This window comes from Vidua chalybeata, chromosome 26 (assembly GCF_026979565.1).
Source record: "Vidua chalybeata isolate OUT-0048 chromosome 26, bVidCha1 merged haplotype, whole genome shotgun sequence".
In the NCBI taxonomy this organism is placed as follows: domain Eukaryota; kingdom Metazoa; phylum Chordata; class Aves; order Passeriformes; family Viduidae; genus Vidua; species Vidua chalybeata.
In genome coordinates, this window is record NC_071555.1 from 2,287,968 (window position 1) to 2,301,242 (window position 13,275).

The window sequence follows — 13,275 nt, forward strand, 5'->3', positions numbered from 1 at the left end:
AGGGACAGGGATGGGACAGGGACAGGGACAGGACAGGGACAGGACAGGGACAGGGACAGGGACAGGGACAGGGATGGGACAGGGACAGGGATGGGACAGGGACAGGACAGGGACAGGGACAGGGACACGGGACAGGGACAGGACAGGGACAGGGACAGGGACAGGGACAGGGATGGGACAGGGACAGGGACAGGACAGGGACAGGGACACGGGACAGGACAGGGACAGGACAGGACAGGACAGGGACAGGGATGGGACAGGGACAGGGACACGGGACAGGGACAGGGACAGGGACAGGGATGGGACAGGGACAGGAACAGGGACAGGGACAGGGACAGGGACAGGGACAGGGACAGGGACAGGGACACGGGACAGGACAGGGACAGGGACAGGACAGGGACAGGGACAGGGACAGGACAGGGACAGGGACAGGGACAGGGACAGGGACAGGGACAGGGACAGGACAGGAACAGGGACAGGGACGGGACAGGGACAGGGACAGGGACAGGACAGGGACAGGGACAGGACAGGGACAGGACAGGGACAGGGACAGGGACAGGGGACAGGGGCAGGGACAGGGACAGAGACAGGGACACGGGACAGGACAGGGACAGGGACAGGACAGGGACAGGAACAGGGACAGGGACAGGGACAGGGACAGGGACAGGGATGGGACAGGGACAGGGACAGGAACAGGGACAGGGACAGGGATGGGACAGGGACAGGAACAGGGACAGGGACAGGGACACGGGACAGGGACACGGGACAGGGATGGGACAGGGACAGGGATGGGACAGGGACAGGGACAGGGACAGGGACAGGGACAGGGACAGGACAGGGACAGGGACAGGGACAGGGAGAGGGACAGGTCAGGGACCTCCTGTAGGGCACGTCTGTGGGTCAGAGGGACAAAATGCAGCTGATTCTACCCAAAACCGCGGCTCCCCTCCTGCGGCTCTGCACTGGGAACTGCACAGAGCAGGGGAGGAGAGATGGATGGAGGGATGGATGGAGGGATGGATCCATGGATGGCTGGGTAGATCCATGGATCCATGGATGGATGGATGGATCCATGGATGGCTGGGTAGATCCATGGATCCATGGATGGAGGGATGGATCCATGGATGGCTGGGTAGATCCATGGATCCATGGATGGATGGATGGATCCATGGATGGATCCATGGATGGCTGGGTAGATCCATGGATCCATGGATGGATGGATGGATCCATGGATGGATGGATGGATGGATGGATGGATGATGGATGGATGGATGGATGATGGATGGATGGATCCATGGATGGATGATGGATGGATCATGGATGGATGGATGGATGATGGATGGATGGATGGATCCATGGATGGATCCATGGATGGAGGGATGGATCCATGGATGGATCCATGGATGGCTGGGTGGATCCATGGATCCATGGATGGAGGGATGGGCGCATGACGGGTCAGGGTTGGTCCCTTTGGGGTTTCAGCCTCCCTGGGCTGTGGGGACAGACAGGAGGTGGGGGAGGGGCTCAGCTGGGGCATTTTGGGGGGTTCGGGGCTGGGACAGGAGGGCCCCGGGAGCCGCAGCCTTTGGGGACCCCTCAGGGACAGGGACAGGCCCCAGCTGGGGGGTTCAGGTTGGGCAGGCCAGGAGCAAAAGCCCAGAGCCACCCGGACTGCTCAAAAAGGAACAAAAAGGCAAAAAAAGGAGAGGAAGCGAGGCCGGGGAGTGGAGGAAAACCCTGGGAGGTGCAGGGATGACAAAAATGGATCCAAGAAAACTGCCGGGTCTGGAATCAGCCCACATCCACCCCAAAAACGGATCCAACAAAACCCCCAAACCTCTCCCCAAAAACTGATCCAGCAAAAACCCCCGGGTTTGGAATCAGCCCACATCCACCCCAAAAACGGATCCAACAAAACCCCCAAACCTCTCCCCAAAAACTGATCCAGCAAAACCCCCCAGGTTTGGAATCAGCCCATGTCCACCCCAAAAACGGATCCTACGAAACCCCCGGGTCTGGAATCACCTCATGTCCACCCAAAAACTGATCCTACAAACCCCCCCCCCGGGTCTGGAACCACCGCAAAATCTCTCCCAAAAACTGACCCTACAAAACCCCCGGGTTTGGAATCATCCCACATCCACCCCAAAAACTGATCCAACAAAACCCCCGGGTTTGGAATCATCCCACATCCACCCCAAAAACGGATCCTACAAAACCCCCGGGTCTGGAACCCCCCCAAAATCTCTCCCAAAAACGGATCCTACAAAACCCCCGGGTTTGGAATCATCCCACATCCACCCCAAAAACTGATCCTACAAAACGCCCCGGGTCTGGAACCCCCTCAAAATTTCTCCCAAAAACAGATCCGACAAAACCCCCGGGTTTGGAATCACCCCACATCCACCCCAAGAACTGATCCTACAAAACCCCCGAGTCTGGAATCATCCCACATCCACCCCAAGAACTGATCCAACAAAACCCCCGGGTTTGGAATCACCCCACATCCACCCCAAAAATGGATCCTACAAAAGCCCCGGGTCTGGAACCCCCTCAAAATCTCTCCCAAAAACGGATCCGACAAAACCCCCAGAATCTCTCCCAAACGGGTGCTCCGCAGCCCCGGGTGGGCTCGGGCCCGTGCCCCCCGGAAGGGGGAGCGGGGTCCGGAGCTGCCGGGCCGGGCCGGGCCGGGCTCTCCGTTCCCAGGCCAGCGTTTGTTCAAAGGATCCACCAAAAAAAGCGCTGGAAAACCCAAATTCGGCACCGCGGAGCGAAACATCCGCACCTGCAACCCCCCCCCCCCCCCCCCCGAGCTGCCGGCGCTGCCCTGGGGAGGGCAGGGAAGGGGAAAAAAAAAAAAAAAAAAAAAAAAAAAAAAAAAAAAAAGGGAAAAAAAAAAGAAATAAAAGATCAAAATGTTGGCCTTGATTTGTTTTTTTTTCCTCCCCGAAATCTTGCCAGAATCAGCAAGAGAGGAGCTGGGCTCGCTTCCAGAGCCAGAATCCAATTTTCCAGCCATTGATTATTTCCAAACGTGAAGTCTTTAAGTAGTTCCAATTTATTTTATTTTATTTTTTTTTTTAATCTCCTCTTCAAACCGTTTTGGGGTTTGGGTTGGGTTTGATTTTTTTTTTCCCCTTTGTGTTTTGTGATGATGGTTCCGATTCAATTGCTTTAAAAAAAAAAAAAAATCAATAAAATCCCAGACTTTTAAAAAGTTGTTCCAGAGATTTTTTTTTTTTTTTTCAGGCTCCAGATGGGATAAATATTAAATGGATCCTGTGGAGAATATCATAAAAGAATGGCTGCAAACTGATAAGGGCGTTTGATCATTTTCATGTCGGTCATTGAGGTGAAGAATTCAGGTTTTTTGGGGTTTTTTCCTTTAAGATAAACCCCTGGCTCTTACTTTAAACACTGAATTTTTCTCTGAAATCGCCAGAGAAGGAAAATCTCATTATCGGGGTGGAAATCCTTTTTAAACCGCTCCCGCGGCAGAGCCTGCCCGAAATTTTCCCGCGGGTTTAAAAACAGTTTGGGAAAAAAATGGGAATAAATGAAGCAAAGGCGTTTTTTGGGGTGAAAAAAGGGGAATTCCTGCCCGGGGCAGCATCCGCGGCGCGGGGACAAAGCCCCGCTCACCGCGACTCCGAGGGAAAGGGAATAAAATCCGAGTTTTTATCCAATTTTAGCTCCGTGCCCTATTTTTTTCGGGGTTTCCGTGCGCGGCCGATCCCTCTCCACCTTTTCTTCCTTTTTCTGCGTTAAAAAAAAAACAAAACAAAACAAAACAAAACAAAAAAAAAAATCAAAGGCACCAAAAGGGTTGAGAATCCTAAAAACGCTAAAAACAAAACAAAACAAAAAAAAAACCAAAGGGAATGAAAGGGCTGAAAATCCTCAGCGCTAAAAATTAAAGAAACCGAAGGGAAATAAAAGGGCCGAAAATCCTCAGCGTTAAAAATCAAATAAATCGAAGGGAATTCAAGGGCTGAAAACTCGCAGAAAAATCTTCAGCGCTAAAAATCAAATAAATTCCAGGGCTGAAAATTCGCAGGGAAATCGTCAGCGTTAAAAATCAAATTAATTAAAGGGCTGAAATCTCGCAGAAAAATCCTCAGCACTAAAAATCAAATAAATTCAAGGGCTGGAAACTCGCGGGGAGATCCTCAGCACTAAAAAACAAATAAATCAAAGGGAATTCAAGTGCTGAAAACTCGCAGAAAAATCTTCAGGGCTAAAAATCAAATAAATTCAAGGGCCGAAAACTCGCAGGGAAATGTCAGCACTAAAAATCAAATTAATTAAGGGGCTGAAAACTCGCAGGGAAATTCTCAGCACTAAAAATCAAATTAATATAAAGGAATTAAAGGGCATGAAAACTCGCAGGGAAATCCTCAGCACTAAAAATCAAATTAATTAAAGGGCTGAAAACTCGCAGAAAAATCCTCAGTGTTAAAAATCTAATTAATATAAAGGAATTAAAGGGCTGAAAACTCGCAGGGAAATCCTCAGCGTTAAAAATCAAATTAATTTAAAGGAATTAAAGGGCTGAAAACTCGCAGGGCTGAACCCCCCCGGCCGCAGATCCGAATTCAACCCCAATTTGGGACAAATCCGGAGCTTTTTCCCCCAAAAGCTCGGCCGGGCCCGAGGGCTCGCCGGGAGCTCCGAAGCGCTCGGAGCTTTTTTTTTGGTTTTTTTTTTTGTTTTTTTTTTTAACTTTCAACTTGGCCTTGACCTTTTCCTGCCGGGAGAGGGGCGAGACCCTCGGCAAACGCCGCGCGGGGGCTGGGGGCGAGCAAATGGGGCTGCGGAGGGGGGAAAATCCAAATTAAAGCAACGCCGAGCTGGTGGAAAAGGGGGGAAAAGGAGCTTTGGGAGGTTGGAACTCAGCGGATTTTGGGGTTTTACTCGGATTTTTTATTTTTTTCTCCCCTGCGGAAATGGAATTTTTGATTTTTACGTGGATTTATTTTTCTGTCAATGCGGAGATCGCGGTTGTTGGGATTTTGTTTTGTTTTGTTTTGTTTTGTTTTTGGTTTTTTGGGTTTTTTTTACGGGTGGAATTGGGGGTTCTGTTCGGGGTATTGGGGGATAATTGGGATTTTCCCCCGCCTGCCGTCATCGCTCCCAACCCCCGTTCCCAGCGGGTTTCTGCCCCCAGCGGGGTCGCGGTTTGGTGGCCCAAAGAAGCCGCAAAAAATGAGATTTTTATTGCGGTTTTGGGCTCGCAGGTCAGAAATCTCCGGCTTCACTCACACGGAAGGAAAAGACGCCCGAGCCGAAGCTGCTTTTGGGGGGAATTCCGGCAAAAGCTTTTCCCGAGCACGACTTTTGGGAAGAAAACAGAGGGGAAAAAAAAAGGAAAAAATAATAATTAAAAAAAAACCAAAAGATCCGTTCGTACCACGTGTGCAGCCAATTAAAAACTGGCGCGGCTTCAAGCGGGCACTATGAAATAATTCCTTTATTCACCCCCACACTCTTCCCACCCCCGCGTCCGTCTGTCCGTCCGTCCGTCCGTCTGTCCGTCTGTCCGTCCGTCTGTCCGTCCGTCCGTCTGTCCGTCTGTCCGTCCGTCTGTCCGTCTGTCCGTCCGTCTGTCCATCCGTCTCTCTCTCTCTCTCCACCTGCCCGCCGCTCCTGGGAACCCCAAAGGGATTTTCCGGTTCCTTTTCCCACCTCCCTTTTCCAAACCCTTTCCCTCTGGGATGTTCCCAGGACCCGGAGCCTCTGTAGGGTGGGGGTTTTTTTGGTGTTTTTTGTTTTGTTTTTTTGTTTGTTTGGTTTTTTTGGGTTTGGTTTTTTTTTGGGGGGGGGGGGTATGAGAGGCCGTTTTTCCCCTTCCCTCCTGATTTTTGGGCCCTGAGGGCAAAGCGCTGTTCCCGGTGGGGCGAAATTGGGGTTTTGGAGGGGGATAAAAGCCCTGGGGAAGGGAAGAATGAGGCTGGAAGGGAGGGAAGGGAGGGAAGGGAGGGAAGGGAGGGAAGGGCTGGAAGGGAGGGAAGGGACGGAAGGCCCCGCTCCCAGGGCTCAATCTCTGCCCCACTTCGGCCCAGATGGGCCCGGGGCTCTGCGAGGGCTCGGGCTGGGCAGCAGAACACCCCCGGAACAAACCACAAAAAATAAATTATATATATAAATTAAAAATTAAAATTAAAGGTGATTTTAACCCCAGGCCGGATTTTTCCACCCTGGGCCCGCCATTCCTGATTGTCCCGCTCCTCGCCTTTCCTCGCTTCTTCTCCGCCGTTTCCCCACCTCTGCCTTCCCCGCACGGATTTTATTTTTTATTTCCGAGCTGCAGCTCAGGAGCCACCTCCGAGTCCCCTCCTGCCACGTGCGGGGGGTCCCCTCCTCCTCCTCCCCTTCCTCCTCCTCCTCCTCCTCTCCCCTCGCAATAAAAGCATTTTCGCAATTTCTCCAGCGCTTTATTGAGACCGAAGGACTTTTTTTTTTTTTTTTTTTTTTTTTTTTTTGGATGCGGTGTTGGATTTTTTTTTTTTTTTCCCTTTCCCCCCCCCCCCCACCCTTCTCCACCTTCCCCCCACACCGCAACCAATGAGCGAAACCTCCGCCCGCTGCGTCAGGCCGGCCCGGCGGGGGGGAAAAAGCAGCTCTGGGGGCGGCTCGCAGCCTTTTAAAAAGATCGGGGGGACCCCCCTGTGCTCGGGCAGTGCCCGGGCGCTCCGAGCAGCCTCTCCCCATGCCCCGGCCCCCGCGGCGCCCCCCATGCAGCCCCCGGGCCTCGAGGGGCTCCTGGCTCCGGGCGGCTTCGCGGGCGGCCAGCCCCGGGGGCTGCTTCCTCCCCCTCCTCCTCCTCCTCCTCCTCCTCCTCCTCCTCCTCCTCCTCCTCCTCCTCCCGGCCCTTCGCCTCCCCCCGGGATGAACCCCGGCTTCCCCCCGGAGGCTCCCCCGGAGCCCCCCAAGCCCCCTCCGGGCGCCGCCGCCGCCTCCGCGCCGCTGCCCTACGGCTACTTCGGCAGCGGCTACTACTCGTGCCGCGTGGCTCGCGGCTCGCTCAAGGCCGGCCCGGGCCACCAGGGCCCCTTCGCGGCTACCGACAAGTTCCTGGAGCCGCCCGGGGGCAGCGAGGACTTCCAGAGCCGCCCCGCGGAGTTCGCCTTCTACCCGGGCTACGGCGCGCCCTACCCGCCCGTGGCCGCCCGTGGCTACCTGGACGTGCCCGTGGTGCCCGCGCTGGGCGAGCCCCGGCACGAGGCTCTGTTGCCCGCGGACGGTGGCTACCAGCAGCCCTGGGGCTGGCCCGGGCAGATGTGCTGCGCCAAGGAGCAGGGCCCGGCCGGCTTCGTGCTGAAAGCCGCCTTCGCAGGTAGCGGGGCTCGGCGGGGCGGCGCGGGCTGCGCGCTTTGGGGGCTTTGGGGGGTTTGGGGTCCGGGGTTTGGGGGGTTCGGGGTCCGGGTTTGGGGGGTTTGGGGTCTGGGGTTTGGGGGGTTTGGGGTCGGGGTTTGAGGGGTTTGGGGTGTTTGGGGGGTTTGGGGTCCGGGTTTGGGGGGTTTGGGGTCGGGAGTGGGGATTGGGGTTTGGGGCCGGGAGTGGGGATTGGGGTTTGGGGGGTTTGGGGTCTGGGGTTTGGGGGGTTCGGGGTCCGGGTTTGGGGGGTTTGGGGTCCGGGTTTGGGGGGTTTGGGGTCGGGGTTTGGGGGCTTTGGGGTCTGGGTTTGGGGGGTTTGGGGTCGGGGTTTGGGGCCGGGAGTGGGGATTGGGGTTTGGGGCCGGGAGTGGGGATTGGGGTTTGGGGGGTTTGGGGTCTGGGGTTTGGGGGGCTTGGGGCCGGCAGTGGGGATTGGGGTTTGGGGGGTTTGGGGGGCTTGGGGCCGGGAGTGGGGATTGGGGTTTGGAGCCGGGAGTGGGGATTGGGGTTTGGGGGGTTTGGGGGGTTTGGGGTCGGGAGTGGGGATTGGGGTTTGGGGGGTTTGGGGTCTGGGGTTTGGGGGGTTTGGGGTCCAGGAGTGGGGATTGGGGTTTGGGGGGTTTGGGGTCCGGGTTTGGGGGGTTTGGGGTCCAGGAGTGGGGATTGGGGTTTGGGGGGTTTGGGGTCTGGGGTTTGGGGGGTTTGGGGTCCGGCAGTGGGGATTGGGGTTTGGGGGGTTTGGGGTCTGGGGTTTGGGGGGTTTGGGGTCCGGCAGTGGGGATTGGGGTTTGGGGCCGGGAGTGGGGATTGGGGTTTGAGGGGTTTGGGGTCCGGCAGTGGGAACTGGGGTATGGGGTTAGGGAGTGGGGTTTGGGTTTGGGGGGGGTGTGGGGTGTTTCGGGGTCGGGGATCGGGGTTTGGGGTGTGGGGTTTGGAGTGTTTGCGTTGTTTTGGGGTCGGGGATTGGGGTTTGGGGTTTGGCTTGGGGGGTTTGCGGTGTTTGGGTGTCGAGGAGTGGGGTTTGGGGTGTGGGGGTTTTGGGGTCGGGGAGTGGAGTTTGGGGTCTGGGGTGGGGTGTTTGGGGTGTTTTGGGGTCGGGGATTGGGGTTTGGGGTGTTTGGGGTCGGGGAGTGGGGTTTGGATTTTGGGGTGTTTGGGGTGTTTGGGGTCGGGGAGTGGGGTTTGGGGTTTGGGGTGTTTGGGGCCGGGGATTGGGGTTTGGTGTTTGGGGTGTTTGCGGTGTTTTGGAGTCGGGGATTGGGGATTGGGATTTGGGGTGTTTGGGTTGTTTGGGGTGTTTGGGGTGTGGGGTGTGGGGTATGGGTGTGGGTTTGGGATATTTGGGGTTTGGGGTGTTTGGAGCTTGGGGTTTAGGGGGTTTGGGGTGTGGGGTTTGGGTTGTTTGGGGTAGGGAGTTTGGGATTTGGGGTAGGGGGTGTTTGAGGTTTGGGGTTTACGGTGTTTGGGGTAGGGGCTGTTCAGGGTTTGGGGTTTAGGGTGTTTGGGGTACCGGCTGCTCTGGGTTTGGGGTTTGGGGTTTGGGGTTTGGGGTAGGGGCTGCTCTGGGTTTGGGGTTTGGGGTTTGGGGTAGGGGCTGCTCTGGGTTTGGGGTTTGGGGTTTGGGGTAGGGGCTGCTCTGGGTTTGGGGTTTGGGGTTTGGGGTTTGGGGTACGGGCTGCTCTGGGTTTGGGGTTTGGGGTTTGGGGTTTGGGGTTTGGGGTTTGGAGTAGGGGCTGCTCTGGGTTTGGGGTTTGGGGTTTGGGGTTTGGGGTAGGAGCTGCTCTGGGTTTGGGGTTTGGGGTTTGGGGTTTGGGGTACGGGCTGCTCTGGGTTTGGGGTTTGGGGTTTGGAGTAGGGGCTGCTCTGGGTTTGGGGTTTGGGGTTTGGGGTACGGGCTGCTCTGGGTTTGGGGTTGGTTGGGAGGTGGAGCAGGTTGGAGTTCACAAAATAATGATAATAATAATTTTAAAAAATAATAATGTTAATAATGATAGTAATAATCATTATAATAATCACAATAATAATAATAATAATAATAATAATAATAATAATAATAATAATAATAATAATAACGCTAATAATAATTACAATGATAGCAGTAATAATCATGTAATTTAACTTAATTTAATTTAATTTTTCACGGCCATTTCTAACTCCGAGCAGGGAGGCAGAAGGAGATTGACGGGGTTCAAATGATCATTTATCGGAATTCCAATGATCATTTATCAGAATTCAAGTGATCATTGATCAGAATTCAAGTCATTATTTATCAGAATTCAAATGATCATTTATCAGAATTCAAGTGATCCTTTATCGGAATTCAAGTGATCATTTATCGGGATTGAAGTGCAAATTTATCAGAAGTCAAATGATCATTTATCGGAATTGCAATGATCATTGATCACAATACAAATGATCATTTATCAGAATTCAAAGGATAATTTATCAGAATTCAAAGGATATTTTATCAGAATTCAAGTGATCATTTATCAGAATTGCAATGATCATTTATCAGAATTCAAATGATCATTTACCGGGATTGAAGTGCAAATTTATCAGAAGTCAAATGATCATTTATCAGAATTCGAAGGGATAATTTATCGGGATTCAAGTGATCATTTCTCGGAATTCAAATGATCATTTATCGGGATTTGGAAGATCATTTATCGGAATTCAAATGATCATTTATCAGAATTCGAAGGGATAATTTATCGGGATTCAAGTGATCATTTATCGGAATTCCAGTGATCATTTCTCAGAATTCAAATGATCATTTCTCGGGATTTGGAAGATCATTTATCGGAATTCCAGTGATCATTTCTCGGAATTCCAGTGATCATTTATCGGAATTCCAGTGATCATTTATCGGAATTCCAGTGATCATTTCTTGGGGCACAGATGACGATATTATAGAGTTCAGTCCATGACATTATTAGAGCGAAAATATAGAACTTTAAAAATCTTTAAATATCAAAAAGGAGAATATAGAACTTTAAAAACACGAAAGAGAGAATAGAAATTAATTTTTTTAAAACACCAAGCGGGAGAATACCGAGCTTTAAAATCTTTCAACATCGAGAGGGAGAATATAAAACTTTAAAATCTTCAAATACCAAAAGGAAGAATATAGACATAAAAATTTTTAAATATCGAAAGGGAAAATATAGAACTTTAAAAACTTCCAATACCAAGAGAAAGAATACAGAATTTAAATGTTTTTTAAATAGCGAGAGGGAGAATAGAGAACTTCCAAACCTTTCAATCCAAGAAGGAGAATACAGAAATTAATTTTTTTTTTTTTTAATACCGAGAGGGACAACACAGAGCTTCGAAATCTTTCAATATCAAGAGGGAGAATATAGAAATTAAATTATTTTTAATATTTCGAGGGAGAACCCAGATCTGGCAAACCTTTCAGTCCCACGAGGGAGCAGAAGGAAACAATTTCAAACCTCGGCGGGCTCGGCGAGGGGAGCGGCGGGAGGTGCCGGGAGCGGGGCCGGGAGCGGGGCCGGGAGCGGGGCCGGGCCGGGCTGGGCTGGGGGATTTGGGGCCCGCAGTGACCCCGCAGTGACCCGGCTCTGTCCCCCTGTGTCCCCTCTGTGTCCCCATTCTGTCCCCCTGTGTCCCCTCTGTGTCCCCATTCTGTCCCCCTGTGTCCCCTTTCTGTCCCTGCTCTGTCCCCCCGTGTCGCCGCTGTCCCCCCGCATCCCCGCTGTTCCCCCGTGTCCCCCGTGTCCCCGGTGTCCCCCCGTGTCCCGCTATCCCCTCTGTCCCCCTGTGTCCCCTCTGTGTCCCCATTCTGTCCCCGTGTCCCCTCTGTGTCCCCATTCTGTCCCTCTGTGTCCCCCTGTGTCCCCGCTCTGTCCCCCTGTGTCCCCCTGTGTCCTCACTCTGTCCCCGCTCTGTCCCCCCGTGTCCCCGCTGTCCCCCCGTGTCCCTGCTGTCCCCCCGTGTCCCCGCTCTGTCCCCCCGTGTCCCCGCTATCCCCCCGTGTCCCCCGTGTCGCCGCTGTCCCCCGCTATCCCCGCTGTCCCCATGTCCCCGCTGTCCCCCCGTGTCGCCGCTGTCCCCCGCTATCCCCGCTGTATCCCCGCTGTCCCCGTGTTCCCGGTGTCCCCCCGTGTCCCCCGCTGTCCCCCCTGTATCCCCGTGTCCCCGCTGTCCCCGTGTCCCGCTATCCCCCTCTGTCCCCCGTGTCCCTATATCCCACCATGTCCTGCTATCCCCCTCTGTCCCCCCGTGTCCCCGTGTCCCGCTATCCCCTTCTCCCCGTGTCCCCCGTGTCCCCGTGTCCCCGTGTCCCACTATCCCTGTGTCTCCCCGTGTCCCCGGTGTCCCCCTGTGTCCCGCTATCCCCGTGTCCCCTCTGTCCCCCGTGTCCCCGTGTCCCGATGTCCCCCTCTGTCCCCCCGCTGTCCCCGCTGTCCCCCCGTGTCCCCGCTATACTGTGTCCCCTCTGTCCCACGTGTCCCCACTATCCCCCCGTGTCCCCGTGTCCCCGATGTCCCCCCGTGTCTCCCCGTGTCCCCGTGTTTCTGCTATCCCCCTGTGTCCCCCGTATCCCGCTATCCCCGTGTCCCCTCTGTCCTCCGTGTCCCCCGTGTCCCCCGTGTCCCGGTGTCCCGCTATCCCCGTGTCCCCCCGCTATCCCCGTGTCCCCCGTGTCCCGGTGTCCCGCTATCCCCGTGTCCCGCCGCTATCCCCGTGTCCCGGTGTCCCCGTGTCCCGCTATCCCCGTGTCCCGCTATCCCCTTCTCCCCGTGTCCCCGTGTCCCCGTGTCCCCGTGTCCCGGTGTCCCGCTATCCCCGTGTCCCCGTGTCCCCGTGTCCCGGTGTCCCGCTATCCCCGTGTCCCCCCGCTATCCCCTTATCCCCTTCTCCCCGTGTCCCCCCGCTATCCCCGTGTCCCGGTGTCCCGGTGTTCCGGTGTCCCTGTGTCCCGGTGTCCCCGTGTCCCCCCGCTATCCCCGTGTCCCGCTATCCCCTTCTCCCCGTGTCCCCGTGTCCCCGTATCCCGCTATCCCCGTGTCCCGGTGTCCCGGTGTTCCGGTGTCCCTGTGTCCCGGTGTCCCCGTGTCCCCCCGTGTCCCCGTGTCCCGCTATCCCCTTCTCCCCGTGTCCCCGTGTCCCGCTATCCCCGTGTCCCCCCGCTCTCCCCGTGTCCCGGTGTCCCGGTGTCCCGGTGTCCCTGTGTCCCGGTGTCCCCGTGTCCCCCCGCTATCCCCGTGTCCCGCTATCCCCTTCTCCCCGTGTCCCCGTGTCCCCGTATCCCGCTATCCCCGTGTCCCGGTGTCCCGCTATCCCCGTGTCCCGGTGTCGCGGTGTCCCGGTGTCCCGGCGCGGCAGAGGCGGCGGGCCCGTGCGCCCCGGCGGGCTGCGCGCTGCGGCGGGGCCGCAAGAAGCGCGTTCCGTACAGCAAGGGGCAGCTGCGGGAGCTGGAGCGGGAGTTCGCCGCCAGCCGCTTCATCACCCGCGAGCGCCGCAGGAAGGTGGCGGCCGCCACCGGGCTGAGCGAGCGGCAGATCACCATCTGGTTCCAGAACCGCCGCGTCAAGGACAAGAAAGCGCTGGCCAAGGGCAAGGCCGGCACCGGCGGCACCCCCTGAGGGGTCCCCGCGCGGCACCGGGACACGGCCACCCGCGGCTGGCACCGGCACCCCCCGTTTGTCACCGGGACACGGCCACCCGCGGCTGGCACCGGGACCCCCCGTTTGGCACCGGGACACGGCCACCCGCGGCTGGCACCGGCACCCCCCGTTTGTCACCGGGACACGGCCACCCGCGTTTGTCACCGGCACCCCCCGTTTGGCACCGGGACACGGCCACCCGCGTTTGTCACCGGCACCCCCCGTTTGGCACCGGGACGCCCCGTTTGGCACCGGGACACGGCCA

General features: G+C 56.0%; 1 protein-coding gene across 1 annotated transcript; it reads left to right on the top strand.

Annotated features, from left to right (window-relative positions):
- Positions 1 to 6,738: 6,738 nt before the first annotated feature.
- HOXB13 (homeobox B13) lies at positions 6,739 to 12,989 on the top strand. The gene is made up of 2 exons (XM_053964901.1): positions 6,739 to 7,339; positions 12,730 to 12,989. The coding sequence occupies exons 1-2, from the start codon at positions 6,739 to 6,741 to the stop codon at positions 12,987 to 12,989; spliced, it is 861 nt and encodes a 286-aa protein (XP_053820876.1).
- Positions 12,990 to 13,275: the final 286 nt, after the last annotated feature.